Here is a 23,258-nt window from a genome sequence, read left to right as displayed (position 1 = left end):
AATGAAAGAGGCTCATGTTACACTCTCAGATCTCATTAAGCACCCAGACCAGAAACACCGATACTGGCACTGGCCATCTGCTCTGCTGTTTGCCTGGTTACAGGTCTGATAACACTTTCAGGGAGCAAAAGTTAATCAGACGTAGAGATGAGCAACAGCACTTCTGCACAGGAAATTCAGTGGAACATAACAGTTTCTAAAAAAAACAAACCCACATACCTGTTTTTACTTCATTTTGCTCTTTCAAACCACACAAGCTGACAGCTAAAAAAAATTGTTGACATAAAAGGCTGTAACTTTTGGCTCTCCAAATATTGCTGCTGTTTTATAAATAACCTGTAAAATTGTAACAAAGTTCACTAACTTGAAATCTGCCAAATTGCTGTTAATCTATATAATGGGCAATAATACAGAATTATTTTAATTGCTTTTAAAATATTTTCTCTAATGTTCTCATTTGCTTATCTCAGTTATTTGAGAATTACAGTATTTTGTGCCATTTGTTCTCCACTTGCAGCATTGAAGGCCTTAGCCAGCAGACTTTTCCATGTTAAATGTAATATTACCCCAGCATCCATCCCTCAGGAATGAAGGTTCCCTGCAAGCATTTTTCAAAAGACTTATGGTCAACTGAATTTTCTTTGCTGAGCAGCAATTCCTGGAAAATCCTGCAACATATTCACAGACTTTCCTACTGCTTTTGGAGAATTAGCTCTGGGCAAAATGATATAGTCTATTGAGGCCATATCTGACCCAGAAAGTATTAACTGAAGAATGTGCAGGACAGCTGCTTATCGGAAAGAAAAGACATGCAGTGCAGGAGAATGACATGTAGAGCTACTGGAGTTAGTTCTGAATGACTGTCAGCTCTCCAGAGCCAGCCAACACGGGGAAGCAGATACGGCATTCTGCCGGAGCCCGTGCGCATCCGTAATGGAGCAGGCTCGGATATCTCAGCACAGGACTGCACCATGTGGAGAGGAGATAGTTTATCATCCAAGAGCATTTCAGATATATGATATGATAAGGCTGAACAGAAATCTGAAGTATAGCAGGATTATTTTCAACCATGTGTCAGCCTTTCCCTGGAGGACGTTCTGTGAGCAGGTTTGGTCTGCAGCATGCCAGGGTCGTGTTTTCCAAAGCACTGGCCTCGATGGATGGGGGTGGTGCTCCTCAGAAACTGGACCTGGTACCATCCTCTTTCACAACATGTTAAAAGAGAATGCCTGGCTGCACAACAGTGTGAATGCCATTTATTTCCAGCTACATATCCAGTTATGCCTAAATGGAGGCCTCAATTCCTATTCAGCTTTCCCAGATCAGAAACAGGGTTCTGTATCTGGGACAGTGTCTTTGTCTTCACTTTTCCTTTTGGATGAAGTGGTGTGTACCAAGTGCTCATTTGCTGCAGCATCATCAGTGCTTCAGCATTTTAACTCTGATGAAAACTGACAAAATCCTTAATTTGGAAGTCATTATTTAGGAGTTTTGCTAATATTACACCATGGATGGCACTTCCCCACCATCATTTCACTTGGCATCTCTCATCATAAACTCTTGTTGTGCAGGGATAGTAAGAATAACACTTAATGAGAATTTACTTAATTTTTCTAAATATCTTGGTTTTCATCCAAGAATCAGTTCATTAAGAAAATGACGTGAGCTGCAACCTGAATTTCAGGTGTTGCTGGGGATTCTGGGGGACATTTCACAGTAAAGGTTGTTCCTGAGTATGTCACAGCGAAGAATCCGAGGCATTGGTTTACCATTAAAGACACAAACATAGAGGAAATGTTCTCTTTCCAAAAAGGTGTCCGGCCTATCACCTGCACTGCATCTGAGCCCATCCGCTCCAAGGCTGAGTTCCCCACTTGGGCTTTTGCAGGAGAATTTAAAAGTTCTTTTCCAAACAAGTGACTATTCATTCCCATTCGCCTTCCTTGGCCTCCTGCTAGGAACCCCTTCCCTGCCACACAGCATCTGCACGGGTCTCGAGCCTTACACGGCAGCGCACTCGTTTACTTTCACCCACTTTTCCCCCCCGCCGCGTTCCTGCGGCCGTAGCCCCAAACCCGCTCCAAACTCCTCCCTCCGCATCCCCCCGGCCCTGCCGCCCCCTCCCCGGCCTCCCTCCGCGGCCGCGGAGCGTGCGCGCAGCGCGGGCGGCCTGGGCAGGTGGGGCGGAGAGCGGAGCGGAGAGGAGGAGGAGGAGAGGAAGAAGGAGGAGGAGAGGAAGAAGGAGGAGGAGGCGGAGGAGGGGGGCCGGCCCGCCCGCAGCCGCCGCCGCCGCCAGCGCCGCCATGATGCTTGTTTGCTTTCAATGAGTGTGAGGAGGAGGCGGGGGGGAGCCGCTCTCCCGTCCGGCCCGCGGCAGGAAACAAAGAGCCAGGCAGGCGGCGGAGCGAGGGCGGCGGGGGGACGGGGATGCTGCAGCCACAGGTAGGGGCGGCCCCGGCGCCCGGCCCGGAGCGGGGGGCTCTGCCCGGGGGGGGAGGGGGGGCAGCGCTGCGGGGGGAGTGCCCTGAGGGGGAGAACCGGCGGTAGCACGGCCAGGGGGGACCCCCGGGCTCGGCGGGGAGAAGCGCCCGCGCCGCGTCGTTCGGGGGTGTCAGGGAGGGCCGAGACCCCTCGGGGGGTGGGGGGGCTCCGGGGGGGGGTGTGCTGGGCCTGGGCAATCCTGCTGCGGGGACGCTCGGGCCAGGCTCCTCGCCCGGGGAGGCGGCGGGGAACGGCGGCGTCCGGAGCGGGGGCGGCGGTGAGGGGGCCCCGCACCCCCGGGCCGAGCCCCGCGAGCGCCCACCGGCGAGCGGGAGGCAGGGAAGGAGGCTGGGAGGGAGCTGGGCCGGGCGGCGCCGCGCAGGAGCCCGGCTCTGTTTGCATCGGGGAGGCAATTAAGAGAAATTAGTATAATGGCATCTGAAAGCCTGAAGTTGTTTTTTTGTTGTTGTTGTTGTTATCGGTGCTGGTAGGTTTTGTTGTTTTTGTTGGGGTTTTTTGTTGTGTCCTTTTTTTTTTTTTTTTTTTTGTTGGGTTTGTTTTTATGGTGTTTTTTTGTTGGTTTTTTTTTTCCCCTCACCGTGCAATTGAGTTTAAAATAATTAAACAAAAGGCCGAGGGAAATGACATCAATCGGGGGAACTGCCCGTCCACCCTCCGCGCACGGCGCCCCGCGCCGCTGCCTCCCCGGAGGCCGATCCGCCTGGCTGGGCGCGCACCGAGGGGCGGCAGCGCTGCCTGTCAGCGGAGCGCTTCGCCTGCTCCGGAAGGAGCCGCGGCAGCCGCCCGCCCTCCCGTCCCTCCCCGCCCCGCCGGCAGCGGGAGCCGCGGCCGCGCTGGCGCCGGGGCCGGAGCGCCGCTCGCTCGTTCCGGCGGAGGGAGCGGCGGGGCGGGCGGGGGCGCTGAGTGACAGCGGCGGCGGCCAATGCGGGGCCGCGGGGCCTGTGAGTGACGGCGGGTGCTGCCAATGGGGAGGCGCGGGGGGCGGGCGCGCGAGCCGCGGGACGGGCGCATGCAGGGATAAACAGAGGGAATTGGGGCGGGGGCGCGGTTGGGAGCGCGGCGGCACGGCCGTCGTTCCGCGACCGGGCGGGGCCGGAGCGGGGGCATTGCCACGGCCGGGCACGGGGTATGAGCGCCTGGGCTGCCCGCGGAACCGCGGTGGGCAGCTCCTACACCCCCCGGTCCGTCTCGGGGCTCGCAGGACAGCCTTTCCTCCTCCAGAATTTTATGGAGAGCGATAAGCCTGGGATCAGACAAGGCTTTAGAAAAGGAGATATGTAATGCACCTGCCTCTGTCTTGGTATCTGTGATGGACACGTATTTTATCAGTAATTTTTCCACAAACATTAAAAATTCATATGAAACCTACTAGGTTGTAGTCCTAGGTTGGACTCGATGGTCTTAGAGGTCTTCTCCAGCCTGATTCTGTGCTGGTTTGCTTTGCGTAATATAAGAAGTATATTCAAAACAAATGCAGTAAGCTAAAGGTTTTGTTGGGTTTTTTTTTCCTTTGGTTTATTTTTTTGTTTTGTTTTATTTTTGTTTGTTTGTTTTTAATACAGCCATCTGTATTTCCACAAACGCATAGAAAATTATATCGCTGAAAATAGAACTTCATGGATGTGTATTTGCTTTGTAACTAGAGTTGAAGATTGCCTGTTTTTTCATTTGATTTCTGGGGCTTATTTTCATAATCTAGATTTCGCCACAGTAGGTAACTAATTCAAAATCCAAGGGATTAAGAAATACCTGTGGTATTTGTCTGGCTTACATACAAAGATGTGCAAATGTTGACTGGTAATTGTATTGTATCTCGCATTTTTTTTTTTTTCATTCTAGAGCAGGTCTCATAATTGGGAATTTATCAACATTTCCACTGGGGTAATTTTATAGGATTATCCGCCCTCTGTTCTTCCTGCTGGTTCATCTGGACTCTGTGGAGTTTGCTGCTAGCAATGGAGCCTTCTGTGGGGGTTTATTCATGCTATTACTGAAATGGAGCCCTTCGCATTTGGATTAACTCTTTGTTCACTTTTCACCTGAATCACTTGGATCAGCCCATGTGTAAAAAGGATCCTACCATGCATCTCTTTTCTTTTTGCATTCTGAAGTTGAACTCTGAATACAGTCTCATGTTCAGGCTGTTTACTGTGCTTGAGTGTTAGAAGAAGAACTGAAATTTAAAGATAGATGAAACTGTAATACTGCATGGGCAGGTAAATACATTTGACATTTTATACATGAAGACTTGAAAACATGTTATGAAGGGTCACAAATTGAATGAGCATGGTATGTTTTCAGGATAGGGTTGTACTAGATATTTGGGAGACATTCTTATAACTACGTGCAGTGTTTGTGATGGAAACCACCGTCTTTAAAATGATTCCAAGAGTGAGCAAACTAAAAATTCTTTACTAATGTGTGAACAAAGGAATCTATATTTGAAAACATGGCTCTATAAACAAAAATTATTCTGTTAATCTGTTACCTAAAAATTTAAGTATTAGTGTTTGTAGTGCACCGTGCCATGCTGTTTGGCTCACCACTGTGCCAGGAGTTCATGTGGTGAACCAGAATTCTTCCATCCACTTGTGCAGTCTCTGTTGCAGAGGCCCTGGTTCTGTTTGCTAACAGACTGTTGAGTTTTAAATGATTACCTGTTTTTGTCATGTCGTTTTGGCTGTACACCTGTGTATGTGCAGTCTGACCATTATATCCCAGTCTCAAACAGGTCCATAAGGCAAAGATTCTGCCAAAAATCTTTAGGAATGAGGATGCCTTTCAGTTTTCAGAATTGAAGGGGTGTACAAGAATTGACACTTATTTTTGTAGGTGTTTTATTTTCAGGAAATATATGTAGTATTGAAAGATTACAGTTGTGTACACTGGGCTTTAAAAAGCTACCAGTGACCTCAAAACACCACAAAAATATTCTCAACAGACCCAACCACCAGATTTTAGTTCTAGTTGCATGAGGCAGAGTTTGACCCATGCCCAATATCTGGGGTTTTCAATCCATATTTTGAGGTTTTACACTACTTCCCATGTCAAAATTCTGACATTACTGATTCCAGTCTAAATTTAGCCTTGTCCATGGTGTAATTTTGAAAGCTTTATGCATAAATTGCTCAAACTGAGTCACTGCAGGGTTTAATCTGTTTTGTGCCTTCTAAAGTGTTGGTGCTTCACACTTGGAAGTGTGATTATTGTACAATACCCTGAAAGATTATTAGCGTTGTATTAAGTGACATAATTTATGTTCTTGCATTGAAATTGGATTGTAAAGTCCATTCAACAAGGGAGTTTTGGCATAAGCTTGGGGACCTGCACTCAAGGTTTCTACTTGGAGCAAATTCTGCAGCTGACATCTTGAAGAGTTTACAAATGCTTAGACAGGTCCCATAGAAAAAGCTCTTTGAATGCTTAACATGTACCTTCAGCTGCTAATTGCACTTCCAAGATGGTGCTTGTTCAAAAAAAAAAGACTGGCAACAGCTCAATTTTTCCTTTTGTAAGACTGCAACATGAATCCTTTAGTTAATGCCTTGGAGGCCTTTTTCCTAGTGTATGAATCAAGGAGGGACTAGGCATAGTAAATATACACAGTTGTTTATTTTAGAACTGAAATACTTGCTGTAAGGATTCTAATTCATGCTACAGTGGAGAACTGCAGGAAGAGATTGATTTGACTTTAGATTTTTTTTTAAGACTGGGAATGTTGTTAGTTGTTCTATGGAGGCTACCAGCTCAACATATGAACACAACCTGGATATTTGGATGGCTCTCTTGTGCGTCTTAGTTCATGTTCCTGGTGTGCAGCCTTTATTCTGCAGTGGGAGGGGCTCCCTACCTGAGGACTTTCCTAAAGTTTTTGTTCTATTTTATTATACCAGTATCTCCAAAGCATCCTTTGAGCTTCCCCCTTTCCTTAGCAAGGCAGCAGTTTCAGTTGGGGCACTAGGGTTTTCCAGAATATGCTGGAGCAATTTGAGTGATGGATCCTTTCATGAGGGTACAGCATCTTGCCATAGTTAAGAGACCAGGAATAGACAGTAATGTCATATCCTGCATGTTACAAATAATATGCAACTTTATTGCTTGAGCTATTTTGGAGGGTATTGATGGGTGAGATGTGGATCCTGCACATTGATCTGACTTAAATGCTGCTCCACAAAAGTATCTCGCTGCACAGATCACTTTGCAAAGTCAGGGATCAGAAAAAAACTTGCTTCAGAGACAGATCTTTCATGTGATTTTTGCAACAAAGGCTACGTTTAGCCAACACCTACAAAGAGGTCTTGAAACTAAACTGAAGCACCACCAGGGTTTGCCTTGCACCATCTGATGTGTATCACCTGTCAGAGCAAAGAAATGGCAACATAATGGCTGAATATAAAAAGTATTGAGAAATTTTGTGCCATGTTCTGACCATTAATAGTTTTAAATACTGTTTTAAAGGCGTTTTAACAGTTGCTCACCCAACAGAGGAGGTTTGTCTGACAAAGCAAAAGTCCTGTGGATTAAGAAGAATTTCAGTGCAGCATTAATCACAATTCATCTTCAGCATACTTTCAGGAATGAGAGCTTTTAGGATCAAGTAATAAGTGTGAAGAATAATTAAAACTAGTAAGGTGTCCTGTTTTGATGAGGAACATGATAAAAGATCTGCCTCTGGAGATTTGCGATGGCCAGTCATGGCATAGGTGCTTTCTGTATAGGGAGCGGTGGACTAGATCACCTCGTGATTTCTTCTGATTTAGTAGGTTGGGACTTCTCTCCAGTGGCAGAATTTGGAAAGCTGCTACTTTGGTTGCTCGTTAAATCCACATCATCCATGTCAGTACAACTGTTGTCAGGGTAGTGCACAAAAGCAGCCAGTGATATGGCTGAGTGGTGATACTTCATTATTAAAAAAACCTAACCCTGACAACTTCTAAACCCCCCTTTCTTAGCTGAGTATCATTGTCAGTTTTCAGTATTGTCTCACAAACAGCTGCATCAACACAACTGAGAGAGGTGATGTAGTGGAACATGGGGACAGGAAAGAAGTCTTGAGTTGGCTTTGCTGCATAAGAGTGTGGTTGTGGAAAAACATTTTCAGCCTTGTTGGTTAAATTTGAAGTAAAACCAATATGTGAATATTTTGCTTGTTGTCAGGATGTGGCTAGATGGGGTAGAGCATCAGCTGTGTGATGAGTTCTGTAACATCCTGACCTTCAGTTAGTTTAGCAACACCAATACTAGCAAGCATTTAGGTATCTAGAAATTGTGTTCTAGGAAGGCAGAGATTTTCAGATTTAGATACTGACATCTCTTGTCAAGCTCTAGTTCAGTTCTATAGCAGGAATGCTGAAAATAAGCTCAGTTGAAACTTCATTTAAAGTAGCCGAGTTCTCCCTTACTCCTTAGTTCTGTTGTAAGACTAAGAAATAGTGTTTTGTGTGGTGACTTTGGGTTTTCCCCCATGAAACAACTGAAATGTGGTAAGCATTCTTCAGACACATAAAGGAAAATGTGGTAAGGAGCATGTTGGTGCATGTGCCAGTATTTAGAATAGCTTACTGAGTTGGACCAAGATAAGAAATTTTGCAGTAGGTTCCCTAAACAAGAATCAGTGTTCCGTGCATTGGGAAGAATCACAACTAAATTGTCAAATATGATTGGATACAGCCAGTGGAGTGGGAGTTAATGTTTTGGAGTGTAAGACTATTCTCAACTTTCTAGAGACATTTGTAGGTGAAGCTTTTAAGTCTTGGTCTTTCTGCCTACATTTATAAAACCTGAAGCTAAATGTTTTATAACACAACACTTCCTTTTTAACACTGGTCTTTTAGGTTCCGTCTGACTCGTGCAGTATACAATTCTGTGATGCAATGCAATTTATTTAAATTCTTAAAGTAATTAGTGAACCTTATATCTCTTTAATATATTGGCATTTCAGAATACACTAACAGAATGTGCAGAAAGCTGAGTGCTGTGTAGTTAATGAGTACATTAACTACCCAATGTGGTTCCAGGGGTACCAGTTAAGGTCAGTCTTTGCTTTGCAATTTGGTTTTGTGTTAGTGTTTGTTTTGTATACAGCAGCCTTTTACTATAGTCATAATTAGATACAATTTCTGATAATTAAGAACTGTTCTAATCATCTGGACCATGTTTGCAACACTGAGAACATTTGGACATCGTATTTCTAATGATTATATGTTGTGCAGGGTAAGGGTTGGGAATTTGAAGGGTTTTTGTCATGAATCTGATAAAACAGGTCTGTCTAGAAGATGGAACAGTCCAGGACCTCTGTCCTCAATTGTGCCTTTTGTACTCTAACCATTTTAGAGTTCTCTTCTGAATCTAAACTAGTTTTTATAGTAGCTGAGCGTGGAAGTGGCAGTTGCTTCTTTGCATTGTGTTTTTCACGCTGTGCAAGGTTTAGGGGATTACACATACACCATTAAAATATGGGGCTGCACGTTGCTTATCTGTGGGAAATTGTAACAAGCAGGGGTTGGGTAGAAAAAGTAGAAGTTGGGAAAATGGCATCCTCCCTATGCCTGCCACTGCCAGCTGGAACCAGCCAGTTTGCGTTTCCATAAACAAGTAGTTATGAAGGACAAAGAAACCTTAATTAAATTTGAAATACCTGCAGGTCAAAATTTAATATGCTGGTCTTAAAAATGTGAAATGACTGAGTTTTGAACCTAAGAAAATTTAAAGCCTGTTCTGGTCAGTGCTCTCTAGTCTAATGGAGCCTTCCTGATTTGAAGACAGCAAGTAAATCCTTTGACATTTATGGCCCAGTTTATCTGAACCAGGATGCTTTGCTCGAGTTTCGGGAGGGTTATGTTTCATTTAGTCAGCTTTGGCTAGATTAAGGGGTTTGCTGAACTTTAACAGTTTTATAGATTTTTAAAAGAATGTTAAAACATTTGTCAGCTTCTGAGTTTTCTCTAGTAGAACTTATATATGCAAATTCATATCGCTCATGATTGGTAATATTGCAGATACACTTACATGAATTAATGGTTATTGACTTAATCAGTATCTTGTATTTATTTTTGCACGTGTTCACATGCATGTTCACATCCCAAAGCATTACCTTAAGTCTGAAAAAGAGGAAGGGTAACTCATGGGTTCTTTTTGCACTTGCGTAAAATGACAGTTTTAGAAGTCCTCAAAATAGGATGGAGAAGCATTACCACCCTGATGAAGCCATTAAATCTTAATATGCTAGCAGCGACTAAAATATGATCTTAGTGAGTGAAAAAGTACTTGGAATGAATCAATTGACTTCGTGTTGACTCAACAGCTATTTTTGTAATTTTAATTTAGATTATTCCAACTTTAAGCTATAAATTGGGTTAAAGGGATCTTGACACTTTCCCACATGTTATAGTTGAGTCTCTTGGGAAAGGGGGAGTGTTTCAGGAATTGTCCTTGTGCTGCTGCAGCTCTGCCTGTGCCCGCGGGCGGTACACGCCATCCCTCCCCACACTAGGCAAAAGGAAAATTTTTAACTTTCAGCATGTGTTCCGAAAAATTCAGGTGTTGGCCTTTAGCTGTCTTCCCAATTGGCTTTTTCCTAGCCTTATTTTTTCAGTACCAAATACTTAGTGTAAAAAAAATAATAATAATTTTTTGCTTGAACAGCCTTTTTCAAATAAAATGCCAAGAGTGTTTGTACTAGTCCACAAATAATAGGTGTTTACACAACAGACTTGATATTTGTCGTGAAGTAGCATACTAGTAGAGAAAAAAATAAATACGTGGTTTCTTGCAACACTGGTGTTTTCTTTGTATATATTTCAATAGAGGGATCTGGTTCATGCCTACAAAGTTAAATGTAAGGTTGTATTTCAGTAGATTAAGTGCTTAAATTTCTGTTTATTCAGCCTCAGAATATTTGTGATTTTAGTTTTAATGTACTGTAGTATGGATTTCTCAATTCTGAGGGAGTTACAAATTCTTTCAAGTTTTGGGGGTTTGTTTTTTTGGGGGGGGCGGAGGGGTGATGGCTCCCACCTGCTTTCCTGCTTTCCTGAACTTTGGTTTATCTGCTTGTGTATTGTAACAAAATATATTTTGCATATATGTTTCATGTTACAATATATTGTAGCAAAAAAATACATTTTGTACAAAATACATGTATAAATTATGTGTAACATATACTTATGTTATATACTGTATTGCAACAAAGTATGTATGTAGCAAGCTGTGTTTCATAGCAGAATGCAAGTACTATTTTACGGTATAACCCTGCTAGTAGTTGGGAAATACAAAACTACAGGCATATATTAAGTTTTATTTTTAAAAGGCAAAGTTTCAATTTAGTGTGCTTTGAATAAGACATTTATAGAAATAAGATAATGTGAGATTTAGAAGGCTTTGTAGGAACATTATCAGGATACAGAAAAAGTATCCATTTTTCTAGTTTTATGTCTTAGGTGGGTGGGGTGATGCCAAATCATTTAAAATAAGAATTTAGCTGAAATACACTAAATGTACTTCACAGGGCACTTGAGGTTTAGCTGGGATGCATTGGGTATTTGTTTCCTTTCCTCATCATGGCATCTTGCCCATGAATATTTTTCCATCAGTTTTCAGTATTGACATCACTCTTGAGTTTGTTGCCCAGGCTGGGAACAGGCTGAGGATAAATTCAGTCATTGACTCAACTCATCAAGTGTGTAAATTCTGCAGGGACTGACCTTTATCATAAACCCTGTTCAAGCCATTGTGTCTCTTCTGTGAGCAGGTGCCAGATGTTGCACCTTGTCATCCTGGCCAGGGACAGTGTTGTTGCTTATTTACCTGTACTTCAGGCTGAAATGTAATTAAGTTCTCATAGAAATTCATGACTTGCTGAGTAAAGCACTGCCAGTGACAGGACAGGGAAAGCAGCAAGCTTGATTCATGTCAGAAAAGCACTTTTTTAAAGAAGGGCTAGTGAGTCTTTGAGTAGGAAGGGGCAGATCTGCAGTTTTATAGTAAAACTGAAATACGGCGCTATGAAATTATCTTAAATGTTTTTTTTTCCAAAGTACAGTAGTTATCTTTTAGAGGTACTTCTGTTCCCTTTGAAGAAGGTCACTGTTTGGCGTTGAAAGCAGAAATTCCTGTTAATTCTAATAAAGCTTAACAGTAGAAATTAACCCTTTCAATGCAAGTTAACACATCTGATTAGGCTATACATTGCGAGGCCTGCTATAGCCTTAAGTTATCTAAAAAGCAATGTACTTTGCCTTCAGTTAGGATTTCAGACTTTGTTCAGTGTTACTGTTTAACTGGGTGAGGGTAGCTGTAAGCAAGGGTTTGCTTCCTGCTATGGGAGAAGAGGTTTTGTGTCAGTGTGGCCAGAAGTGCCATTTTGGTGGTGTCCTGATTTCAACAGCTGCAAATCCACACATACATTCCTGTTATACAGGAATAATAACACAGAATGCTAGCCTCCCTCAAATATGTATTTTTTCCCTCTTCCCCCCTTTAGCCAGTTTAATTCTCTTCACCAGCTCCTTTGTTATCAGACAAAAGTCGGTGCTGATGCAAGAGTGAAGTGGAAATACAGGGTCCTGGGGAGGAGGAACTGCAGCAGGACCAGCTTAGTTCTGCTTCATGCATTGTAAAACCACAGTGCAAGTGGTAGAGGGTGTGGAGGATCCTAAATTAACTTTGAATTCCAAACAGACCAGTCAATTTAAGAAACATTTATATTTGTGGGGAAGGTCATTGGAACCCGTTTTTAAGTGAAACTTTGGATTGCATGGAAAAGAGCTTCAGGGTTAAAGGCACAAGGTTACAAAAGAATGATCTGGTGTGAGCTTCCAGTTGAGGGTTTGGAGAGAGAAAGGGAAAAAAAGTCTCTCATATGTGCTATTGTTTTCTTATGAAATCTTTGAGCAACTTAATAGATTGCTTTCTATCCTGCTACTTTTCAGCAGTTGAGAAGTAATTTACTTGGCAAGTAATACTGCACTGCACCAATAAATGGAAAATATTGTCCAATTGTCTTGTTACTTCTTACTTTATTAGATCTAGATCTGCATTGTTTATTCCCTGGTTTTAATTAAAGTAGCAAAACGTTTGAGTAATTCTGCACTTGGATCAGGTGTGGTGCTATTTTATTTACTTTCCCCTCCTGGATATCTTCTGATTTGCACTAGTGTGCTAGTGACAAGTAAAGGGGATGGAGGGGATGCCAGAAGAAGTCCCCAATGAGTTAGGAAGTTTCAGAAGCAGAGCTGTAATGCTTCAGCATTGTAATCTTGAAGTATTTCTAGAGGTACTCCCAGATTTGTAAATGGGTTTTATAGATAGTTCATAGTAAGTATGGAAATAGTTATTTTGGAATAGTTGATTGGATCAGTTGAAATTATGTCTGAACACTGTGTTGCTCTTATTTGTTCATAATTGTCTACATTTCTTTTAGAATTCAAGTTTTCTTTTCCTAATTTAAAGATGATGTTTTAGGGGCAAACTTGATATCTACATCCATAGTAATAGTATAAAAGATTGTACTGGGCCTACAGGAGTTGTCCAATACGTTTAGTTTTGAAATTGAGTTAATTTGTCATGGTATTGTAGAAAGCATTTCAGGAAATGAAGAATTGCTGTAGTGCTGGGGTGCTTAAAAAAAACCCCAAAACCTTAATCTCAAAGCTCACCTACTTATTTTGTTTAAATCTTCTTCTATGCCATCTTCCAATTTCATAAAAATGGCAGAAGGGTAGAACAGGGAAAAAAGTCATCATCTTTCCTGTCCTGTCACTCAGAGCAGACTCATTTCTCCATTCTGAAGACATTATTTATTGGTAGTTCCCATAGTCACCTAGAGCATTAACTGCCTCTTAAGTCCAGCTTCCACTTTGCACGTGTCCACAGCCAAGGATGCTACATTCCAAATGTCTTGTCAGGCAATGAGCTGAGCTCCCTTCATTCCTCTGCAGTGAGCCGTGTATCTAAACCAGCTTGGCCTCCAGGAAGTCCTTTTCTAGGCCACCAGCTCCTCCTGACGTGGTGCCGTCCATGGCCCTGGTGCTGTGGCTGGGAGCTGTGCGCCCCAGGAGCTCGTGGTGCTGGTGGTGGCACTGTCATTGTCCAGGACAGTCCCAGAGGCGGCGCCCAGCCTGGCTGTGCGTGGCCTGGCTGCAGTCATGGCTGTGATCTGCAGAGACTGGCAGCGCTCGGGGCAGGTGCAGCTCGACCTGGGAACACCTGGCTTTGTCTCCAGCGGTCTGCTCTCAGAGGAGCCAGAGCCAGCGCTCCAGCACCCACCTGCTGTAGTAGCCAGCTTTGTCAGCTCTCTTCCAGCAGGTTGCCCTCCCTTGACATAGCAACCTTCGAGTTTTTTCCTTCTCTTCCTGATCCCTGTCACCCTTCCCTGAAGGGGCTGTCGCTCCCTGCTGCCCCTCGCCCTGTCCCAATGCCTGGCTTTCAGCACCCTCTGTACAAACAAGGGCTTAGAGCAGTGTCTGCGCTGGAGGCTTGAGCTCTAATTCCCTGTGTCAGACCCTGTGCACTGTTGACCTCGCTGGCCTTGCTTGGCTCAGTTTCTTTGGGGTAAGGAATGTTAATTCTGTGTGGTGACTGAGTGACCCAGGGTGGGAATGGGCAGCCACACTCAGTACAGCTCTCAAGCTCTTCTGTTTTTACAGCTATTAAAATGACAGTTTTAATAACCTGGTACAAGACTGTAAACAATTTCATTTGCATTCAAACACATTTTAATGTCCTTTTCATTAAATTTATGTAGTCTGGAGTGTGTTGCTGGGATCCATGTCATATCTTTGTTACAAAGATTTAGTCCTTTACAAACTGATTTGCTGTATGTGATAACAGCCTAACATTACTGGTGCTTCTGCCATCTGTGTTGGTGCAAGTGAAAACTACAGGTGGTATAAGCCCTTTTGAAAATTGCCATGATGATTGCTAAGAGCTGCAGTTATCGGTGGTTCTAAGGATGTTCAACACTATTTTATTGGTCATACTGAAAATTGCTTTAGTCTAACAAAACTCTTAGCACTTAGTCTGATGTTTACCTCACCTTTTATGTTTTACTGTAGCAGCTCAGCAGGTGCTAAATTTGGACTTGGGGATGTGGAGAAAGGAGACAGTAAAAGACACTGATTTTCTTGAACTACTCCATGCTGTGAAGTTTTGAAATGCAATTCAAGGTGTTGTCTTTGTATTTTATGTTGTACTGTGAAATACAACCCAAATTTAACCTTCCAGTCAGTTCCTGAGAATTTTTGAGTTCTGGGTGATAGATGAAGATGTGCTAATGCCTGGTGTGACAGTATTCTAGATGTGGCTGGTGGCAGTGATGCTCTCAGGCAGCAGCAGCTCCTTCAGCCAGGAGGCTCTCAAGCGTTTGCTGCTTTTTTGGCACCTGGTAATCCTAAACAGCAGGAACTCATCCTCTGAGAAATGCAGCAGTCAGAGAGGGAAAACCATCAAGAGCAGGAAATTTATTGAGAGAGAGGATGGTGCCATGGAGTGACTGGGAGTGCAGGATCACCAGGATCCAGTGCTAAACCCTCAAATTCTTAAATCTCTTCTTGTTTTAGTGTACATTAACAAAACCCACTGGAAAAGTATGTCATCCTCTTCTAGCAGTGAGCAGTGATAGACTGCTGGTACCAGCAAAGCTGTTAATTAGTGCAAGTGATTGAGTGTGCTCTGGGGAGCATTCGTGTTTCTGTACTGAGTGAGATTTCTGTCTTTGCAATACCTGCTTCTCAAAAAATTGGAACATATTTATTAATTCAGGGAGCGGCAGGAAGAGAAAGCAGTGAATGTCTGAGGAAGGTAAATGTTTCCTGACAAGCTGGAGCATTCCTACAAGGTCTGTGTGAATTATATATAATTATACATAGATATTCCAGAAGAGATGCTCTGTATGTTATTCTGATATATATTTTTGCACTGATTGTGTAATTACTGTAGGGAGAAGTTAGGCTTTTACCTTTCTGAAGATTATAATCCAGTCTCCTCTTGTTTAACTAGTGAAGTTTGATGAAGAAAGTGTAACACTTGATGGTTCCCACACCCTGGATACTCAAATGCCTTCACTCTGGAAGGAGCCTCACCCAGCTGCTATTTATATTCTGATCCTTTTACCCACAATTCATTTCTTAAAGGGGAATTTCTTTTCACTGCAGAAATCTGGTTTTGACCAGTAGTGGGAGTGGGAAAGGGAAGGAGGAGTGTGGCTTAGTAAAAGAGCTGTTATGTTAAAGTAAGCATGTGATACCTAAAAGCTTTATTTTAATTAAGATGAATAGTTATCAGAAAGTTTCTGGTGGATTTCTGTTTTGTTTAACATGCAGAGTAAATATTTTTCAGTAAAATCAGTAAATAGATTATAAGTTTGGTTGATAGTCTTATTTACTAGGAGTTAATCTTTAATTATTTTATATATTTGACAACATTTTTCCGTTCATCCCAGGAAATAAGAAAACGAGAAAGCCTTAAAAGACTGAGTAGGAAGATGGCCTTAGAAATTTGACCAGTAAAGCTGCTTGCTTATTGAGTGGGTTTGGGTAGTATTATAAGTTGCTGTAATGTATTTTGCTGAATAATTGCATAATATTGCTTGTAATGTGTTCTTAAGTGTGATTCGAGCCAGCATGGTTGAATTTCTCTATTTCATATAAATAGATTTAAAGCTTGTTGTTTGATGAAGAGGAATGTTTGCTTCTCTGTCATGGTGCATGATTGAGTATGGTAAAAACAACATAGAAAAATTATTCTTACAAAATTACCAGGAATGATGTGAAAAAGAATGATAAAAATGAAGTTAAACTTCAGTATTAAATACCTAGCTGAAGAAAGTGATAGAAATACCTATCTTGGGTGCAATATTTTCAGACTCTGCAGAGAGTAGGGTGAATGTTGCATTAAAACCTATCACTTCGCAAATTTAAAGAATCGAGGATCTTTTTGAAACCTTAATTCTTTCTTTGATGCTGATTTGTGTGAAAAGTTGCAGTAAACCTGGAACTGATAGGTAATCCGAGTTATTAGCAAATGTGTTCTCTAGGAGTATGAGAGATCCCAGTGGTGGTGATCATCCTTTTTTGTAGTTTCATTGTTGAAGAAATAAGTGCCTGCAGTGGGATGTGTCAACACACAACATAGCCATGGCAGGTGGTGGGACACAATTCCTAAACTGCTTTGCAGATTCTGGTAAATTACTGGGGGAGTGGCTAGGCTGTTGTCTGCCATTCTAGGAGCATTAAGAATCTCTTTTTTTATTTTATAGCAATGTTTCCCATTCAGCAACATTTGTAAATGGGCACGTTATCTGAGCTGTGAAAAGTATTTGGTACAAAAGTCTAATATAACATTTAACTGAAATGGGAATTACCTTCCAAAGAATTCTCAGTATATAATATCTCAGTTAATCACTTGCTTTTTGGTTTCAATAGGAATGCCCAAGGAAAAGTACGATCCACCTGATCCACGGAGGATGTACACAATTATGTCCTCAGAGGAAGCAGCCAATGGAAAGAAATCACACTGGGCAGAGTTGGAAATAAGTGGTAAGAAACCGAGGCATGGTCCTGAGTTCTAAACTCACTGCAAGTAGTGTGGGCTTGGCCAGGTCTGGGGTGGTGCTGCCTGGGTTGAAGTGAGCCAGCAGAACACTGGGATTGCAGCTGCCAGCTGGGGGCTGTGTGGAGGGAAGAGCTTGGCTGGGATAACAGAGGGAGCTGTAGGAGGGGTAAGGTGGGAAAAGTGAGAAATCCCCATGTATGGGAAGGTTGTCAAGGTGAGGAGAAGGATGTGAGCTCTGTGTGTTTTAGGAAGATGAAGTGAGTGAGAGCATAAATTTAAGATCTAATTTGTCAAAGAGAAGAGGGTGAAGTTGGGCTTGATTTGTAGTGGTATGTTCTTACTGTAGGTAATGTAGCAATGAGGTATTAGTCCATGAAGCAAAAGTTTTCTGTTTAAAAGCTGTTGTAAATTTTGCTTTGTTCTTAAGATTAAAGACAAACACCCAAACCTCCACAATTAGTGCAAGCTTTAAGATATATTTGCACTCTTGAATCTTTTCTGAAAAATAAGATAATTCTCAGAATTCATAAGCATGTATTTCAAATGATCAGCCACTCTTGATTTGTAGAGAAAAGCCTGAGTTTGCTAGATGTGTTTACAAGGAAATTAAAGCAAATATTTTAAGAAGTAAAAAATTATTTTGTGACCAAAATTTTAAACTTAGGCTGTAATTTTGTGCAGATGTGTAGGTTCTTTAAGCAGTGGCAAAAATTGCCATGTGGGATTTATAAATTACTGTTCAGTAGAGAAATTTTTGGAGGAAGGGCTAAACAAACAGTTCTTCAAATTGTGAGGAATCTTTCCATCCAGTTCACTGCAATCTGTGCCTTGCTTCCAACCACGTGCCTCACCATGTGAATAGCATTCTTTACTGAAGGTTACAGATGCAGAAACCCAGTTAAATGCTGCTTCAGGAATCAGCATTATATATCAGCATTAGGCTTGGAATCCTCTTGGACATCTGCTGCTCTGCATAGGAAGTGCATTAAGTGATGGCTCTTTCCTTTCATGCCTGGTAATCTCACTACAGGCTGATTCCCGCCGAGGGAGGTGCTGGAGTGGAGAGCCTGGATCAGGGATGTTGATTGGAAATCCTTTCAGCTACAAGCTTTCTATGATCACAGTCACCTGTTTGCATTGGGGGTGGGGAAGAGGTGTTAATTCAGTCTTAAAAATGCAAAGAACTATAGATTTGTGTGTAAAACCTTTCAAAAGATTTCTTAACAAGCCTTAGAGGAGCATCAATCCCTTAAGAACTGTATGCATTTGCCTTGCAAAATAAAATGTGCTGTGTTTCTGTTTTCATTAATGTTCACACTGTCCTTGCCTTGCAAAATAACCTGGTCTCATAATACAGAAAGCCACAGATGTTTTAACTGATCTCATTTAAATCATGTTTTTTCACTACAAGCTTTTTTATGCTCCTTGTTTTGTTACAGCTCACTGAAAATTATACCAGTATTAAACATCTTGCTCCCAGGAACTGAGTCCCAGATGTCTCAGTGTAACCTTCCCTGGGCACTAAATATGAATACTTATTTTAGAGAAAATAATTTAAGGAAAGGAATTACAAAGTGTGTGTGGTGGTATAATATTAACCAGACTGTTGTTAACCTTGATGAATCATAGTAGGGATTTTAAAGTTGTTCCAACTTACTTTTTGCTTTGGAGAAACTGGTGTTGGTACTCCTAATGCTTTTGGTACAGTGATACGATTTATGGAAATGAAAAAGGATTTACCCCTGGAGGAAAAAAGTCTTGGAGAGAAGAAATATTTTGAGACCTTCTGATGAGATCTCACATTGACTGCATGCGGCAGTGTAAAAATCTTGATTCTGTCACACAAATCCATGTTTCCGCCCTTCAGTTTATACAAAAAATCATACCTTTTTTAAAATATCTGGCAATAGTTGATACAGCTTTTAGTTGAATGCCAGATGGAAATCCATGTTCTCAACTAAGCATCTTAGTCACCCTAAATATAGTGTTTCTATCTGTTCTTGGCTGGACTGATGCCATGTAGTAAAGATTTTTGGTTTGAAAGATGTAAGGAAGTAAGGAATGAACCATCTCAGACATAAACTATAATTGAAAGAAGTCTGTTTCTTACACCTCTGTTAATGATAAATTCATGGTCAGCTAGTTAATGTGTTTTGTCTTGCATGAAACTAGATAAAGACAGATGTTTAAGCCTTAAGTGTGGATTGGGAAAAACAACCTCAAGCATCCTTGGCAGTATCTTGCATTTTTTCACACAGTGACGGATTTTTCATCTATAGAATCAGTGATTAATGGAATTGACGCTGAATAAAATAATAAAACCCACAAGCAAAACTCCCCCTCAAGTTCCACTGCCCCATACATACTTGAAAAATGTGCTATTATTGCCAAATCTATGTATTTTAAATGTTCTGTTTTCTCTTGTACCTTTCTTCCACAGGGAAAGTGAGAAGCTTAAGTTCTTCATTGTGGACACTGACCCATTTGACAGCTTTGCACCTCAGTGACAATTCCTTATCCCGTATTCCTTCAGACATTGCCAAGCTTCACAATCTGGTATATCTGGACTTGTCCTCTAATAAAATCCGCAGTTTACCAGCAGAGCTCGGAAACATGGTGTCACTCAGGTATGTAAATCCTAACAGGAGTTCAAACTGGTTTTTTGTTATCTTTGTAGCAACAGTTCAAATTTCAACACAGGTAAATTCCCCTTTCTTCCCTGAATACTTGCTATGGGCTGTGCAGCCATAGCAGTACTGGCTTTTCTGTGATTTCCTGTTCTGATGTATGACAGCACAGAATGAGCCTCAGAAATGCTTGGTTTGATATCAGTCACCCATTTTATATTTTTCCAAGTCAGGTTTCCTCTCAGGCATCTTTTTCCAGATTCTTTTACAAATCTTTTATGTTATGTTTGTCTCAAAGAGTAAGTGAAGCACCAAAAAAAATTGCCTTTAACTCATAGTAGGGTAGGAAAAAGATCAGATTAAACATTTATAATCACGTTAATTACAATGTTTTCCTCTTTATTCATATTTAGTAATTATACTTAACAATAGTTCTTGTTCTGTTTATTGTATAACAATTGCAACATGTCTGGTAACATCTCCTCCCCACCTTTGCTGTGATGTAACTGCATTCCTGTGCAAACTGGGAAGGAGAAAAAAATGTTCTAATCACAGCTTTTTGAAGGTTTTTTTTCCCTTCAGTTTTGTAATGCCAAGATGTACAAAGTTAACATGGAATGAAAATTCCTTTTGGAAGTGAAATATGAATAATGATGCATATTTAGATTATACTTAAGGCTGCAGCATTTTACTTTGTAAAAACACTGTTACATAAATATATAAATTATTTATATAAGAGTAAATATTTACAGGCAACAGTCTTTTGCCCTTGACCCAAAGGAAGAGCCTTATCTCAGGTTTATTAGACAGTTGCCAGTAATTGCCCTCATTGCTATTAATTTTGGAGATATTTCTGAACAGCTTTCTCAAATCCAGAAAATACAGTCTGAAAGTAATGAGAATGTTACTAGAAGTAAAGACAATGATAGAGAAATGGACTGCCAGCACAGCTTCCATGAAACTGGAAGCAAAGCAGGTTTGCACATACAAATATCTCTCATTGCATTTTCCTCCCCTTTAGAAAAGTCCGCTCTGTTGGAGAGGATTAAACTAGCTGATTAAATTGGTGCTAAAAGCTCAAATTCCAGAGCAGTTCAAGTCTCAACCTTGGAGGCTGAGCAAAGGGACCTTGCTTTTTGAAGAATAATTGGCAGCTCTGTTTTGTAGCATGTTGTATAGTTGCTTTCAACTGGAGAGGAGTCTGTTGTAAGCTCTAGTTCTTTCTTTGCATTACTATTTCAATTAAAAGCAGTTATTAGTAACAGGTTTCTTCCCTTCTTTATCCAGCTCCTTGGATATTTTGAGCTAGCAACCCTAAATTTACTGGAATAGTTTCAAATTCATCTTTGTGTTTCATTAGCCTCCTTTCAGTCTTTTTCTTTTTAAAACATTTTTGTAAATGTAACACTTGTGACATGGGGATAGCTTAGCAGTGCAGTTATCAGTAATGTCAAGTCGTTGTGCCTTCTTCTCAGCACTTCTGATTTATTCTGGCTGATTCTGTGAAGCTTCAGCTCTGTCAAGTCCTAACTTTCTTCTGAGCAGACAAGGGTAACTCTTGTAAATGTGAAATGTGTAGCTAAGGTCTGGGATCACATAAGCTTTCTATTTGTGACCAAATCACAACACTTGAGCCCAGATCTCTAGATGTGAAAAGCTGTGCATGAACCCACTGTGCTCCTCAGTAATTGCAGCTGCTCCATGGGTTTTTTCACTGTAGTGAAAGGGAAGAAAAATCCATAAGCACAGCCTATGTGGGAGCACATTGCAGATACCAGCTGGGCTGGGGTTTTGTGTTCCAGGCTGGCTCTTTCTTGCTGCAGACGCTTCCCCTGGATTCTGGGAAGTTGTTCAAACTAATGGTAATTTAACCCTGGGCATTGCTGATATCCTGAGCCACAAAAACATTTGTCCTCTCAGCGCTGAGAGCTGATAACAGCTCTCCCAGCTCCCACATCTGGAGCTCTGGGTTTGTTCTATACTGTAGAGCTCACTCAAGACTCCTTTCATCTCCCTTTTTACTGCAAGTAGTTGAAAAAAGAGATGTCAGAGCAGTAGGATTTCTGATCTTTGCAGAAAAAGGAGAAAAAATAGACAGTGTAACATGTTATCTTGGAAAGCTCAGCTGTAAAACAGATTCTCTTGATATGCTTAAAAGAACTTGAGTGCACCCTCGGTACATTTGCAGATGACACAGAGCTGGGTGGAAGGGTTGATCTGCTGGAGGGCAGGAAGGCTCCACAGAGGGATCTGGACAGGCTGGACCATGGGCCAGGGTCAGTGGTGTGAGGTTCACTCAGGTCAAGTGCTGGGTCCTGCGCTTGGCTCACAACCCAGCAGTGCTCCGCTTTGGGGGCACAGTGTCTGGGAAGCTGTCTGGTGGAAAAGCACCCCTGGTGAGGGTGGTCAGCAGCAGCTGAACGTGAGCCAGGTGTGCCCAGATGGCTGAGAAAGCTGATGGCACCTGGCCTGGATCAGCAACAGCGTGGCAGCAGGACCAGGGCAGTGACTGTCCCCCTGTGCTGATGCCACACCTCAAATCCTGGGGTCAGTTCTGGGCTGCTTATGACAAGAAAGGCATTGAAACCCTCAAATGCTGTTCTGTAGTAATCAACAAGAATTGATTTAACTCTTGCCCTCCAGGTTTTCTTTTTTTATTATTTTTCCTTTTTTTTTCAGAAATACTTGTCAAGTCTCTAGGCACCAAGTTCTAAACACTTTGGAGCAGCAGCTTTATACTGATTGATTCTATGAAAGTCTTCACTGCTTAGTGGGAATTAATTTAGGAAAGTGTAAAGTCTGTTTTCTCTGCCTGATTTGTTTGGATATCAGAAATCAGGACATGAATTCTGTTCCTGTCTGTATATTGGTTTTGTGAGTTACAAAGCACATATTTTTTCTTACCACAGAAATTATGAAAAGAAAACCACTCAAACCAACTGAAAATTACTGCTGTAAATGACTACTGCATGGTAATGCCATAGCTGTAATCATACTGCCATGATCCTGAATTTTTAAATTTGGTTTCAGGGATATAATTTCCCTTTATTTCTTAATCACAGCTGACCTATTTCATGGCCTGGTTTGTCTGAGCTGTTACTGCATCATCACTTGTAGATATTGAAGTGTTTAATTATTGCTAATGTTCACAAAATGTCTGACTGTTTAAGATAAACTCTCCAAACAGCTCCTTTCCTCTGTACTTCAACATAATGTGTTTTGTCTGGGTGTGTGTTTCTGAGTACAGCAGGATTTCCCTAACCATTGCTGTTTAGTCTCTGAATTTTTCAATATTGTGGTTTGCTACTATATTGATTCTCTTATCGTTCAATTCTTGTACTGCTGCAGATAAATGTTGCTCTGTTTTCAGACCCATATGATTCTTGCTCTGTCTACAGGGAACTACATTTAAATAACAACCTGTTACGAGTTTTACCTTTTGAGCTGGGAAAACTGTTCCAGTTACAGACTTTGGGTCTGAAAGGTATTGCTGTTTTTTTCTTGGTGTCTGTTCTTGTTTAGTGATACTGCTGCTGAGCTGTAATGGCTGTAGTCTGCTGGTTCATAAACTGTTACTGA

General features: G+C 41.7%; 1 protein-coding gene across 3 annotated transcripts in view; it reads left to right on the top strand.

Annotated features, from left to right (window-relative positions):
- Positions 1–2,289: 2,289 nt before the first annotated feature.
- CNOT6 (CCR4-NOT transcription complex subunit 6) overlaps positions 2,290–23,258 on the top strand; it is a 32,856-nt gene continuing 11,887 nt past the window's right edge. For 2 of the 3 annotated variants that reach the window (XM_040078135.2, XM_040078132.2), the window contains exons 1-4: positions 2,290–2,442; positions 16,923–17,036; positions 19,493–19,679; positions 23,078–23,163. In XM_040078135.2, the coding sequence (XP_039934069.1) occupies positions 16,925–17,036; positions 19,493–19,679; positions 23,078–23,163 (385 nt within the window). In that variant the 5' untranslated portion in view covers positions 2,290–2,442; positions 16,923–16,924. Of the gene's footprint in view, positions 2,443–4,448; positions 4,719–16,922; positions 17,037–19,492; positions 19,680–23,077; positions 23,164–23,258 lie in introns of those variants that run through there. The other variant, XM_040078133.2, reaches the window with a different exon arrangement.

The sequence above is a fragment of the Hirundo rustica genome, chromosome 14 (genome assembly GCF_015227805.2).
Source record: "Hirundo rustica isolate bHirRus1 chromosome 14, bHirRus1.pri.v3, whole genome shotgun sequence".
Lineage (NCBI taxonomy): Eukaryota > Metazoa > Chordata > Aves > Passeriformes > Hirundinidae > Hirundo > Hirundo rustica.
Note: the sequence above shows the minus strand (reverse complement) of the source record. Positions and strands in the feature narration are given on the sequence as shown.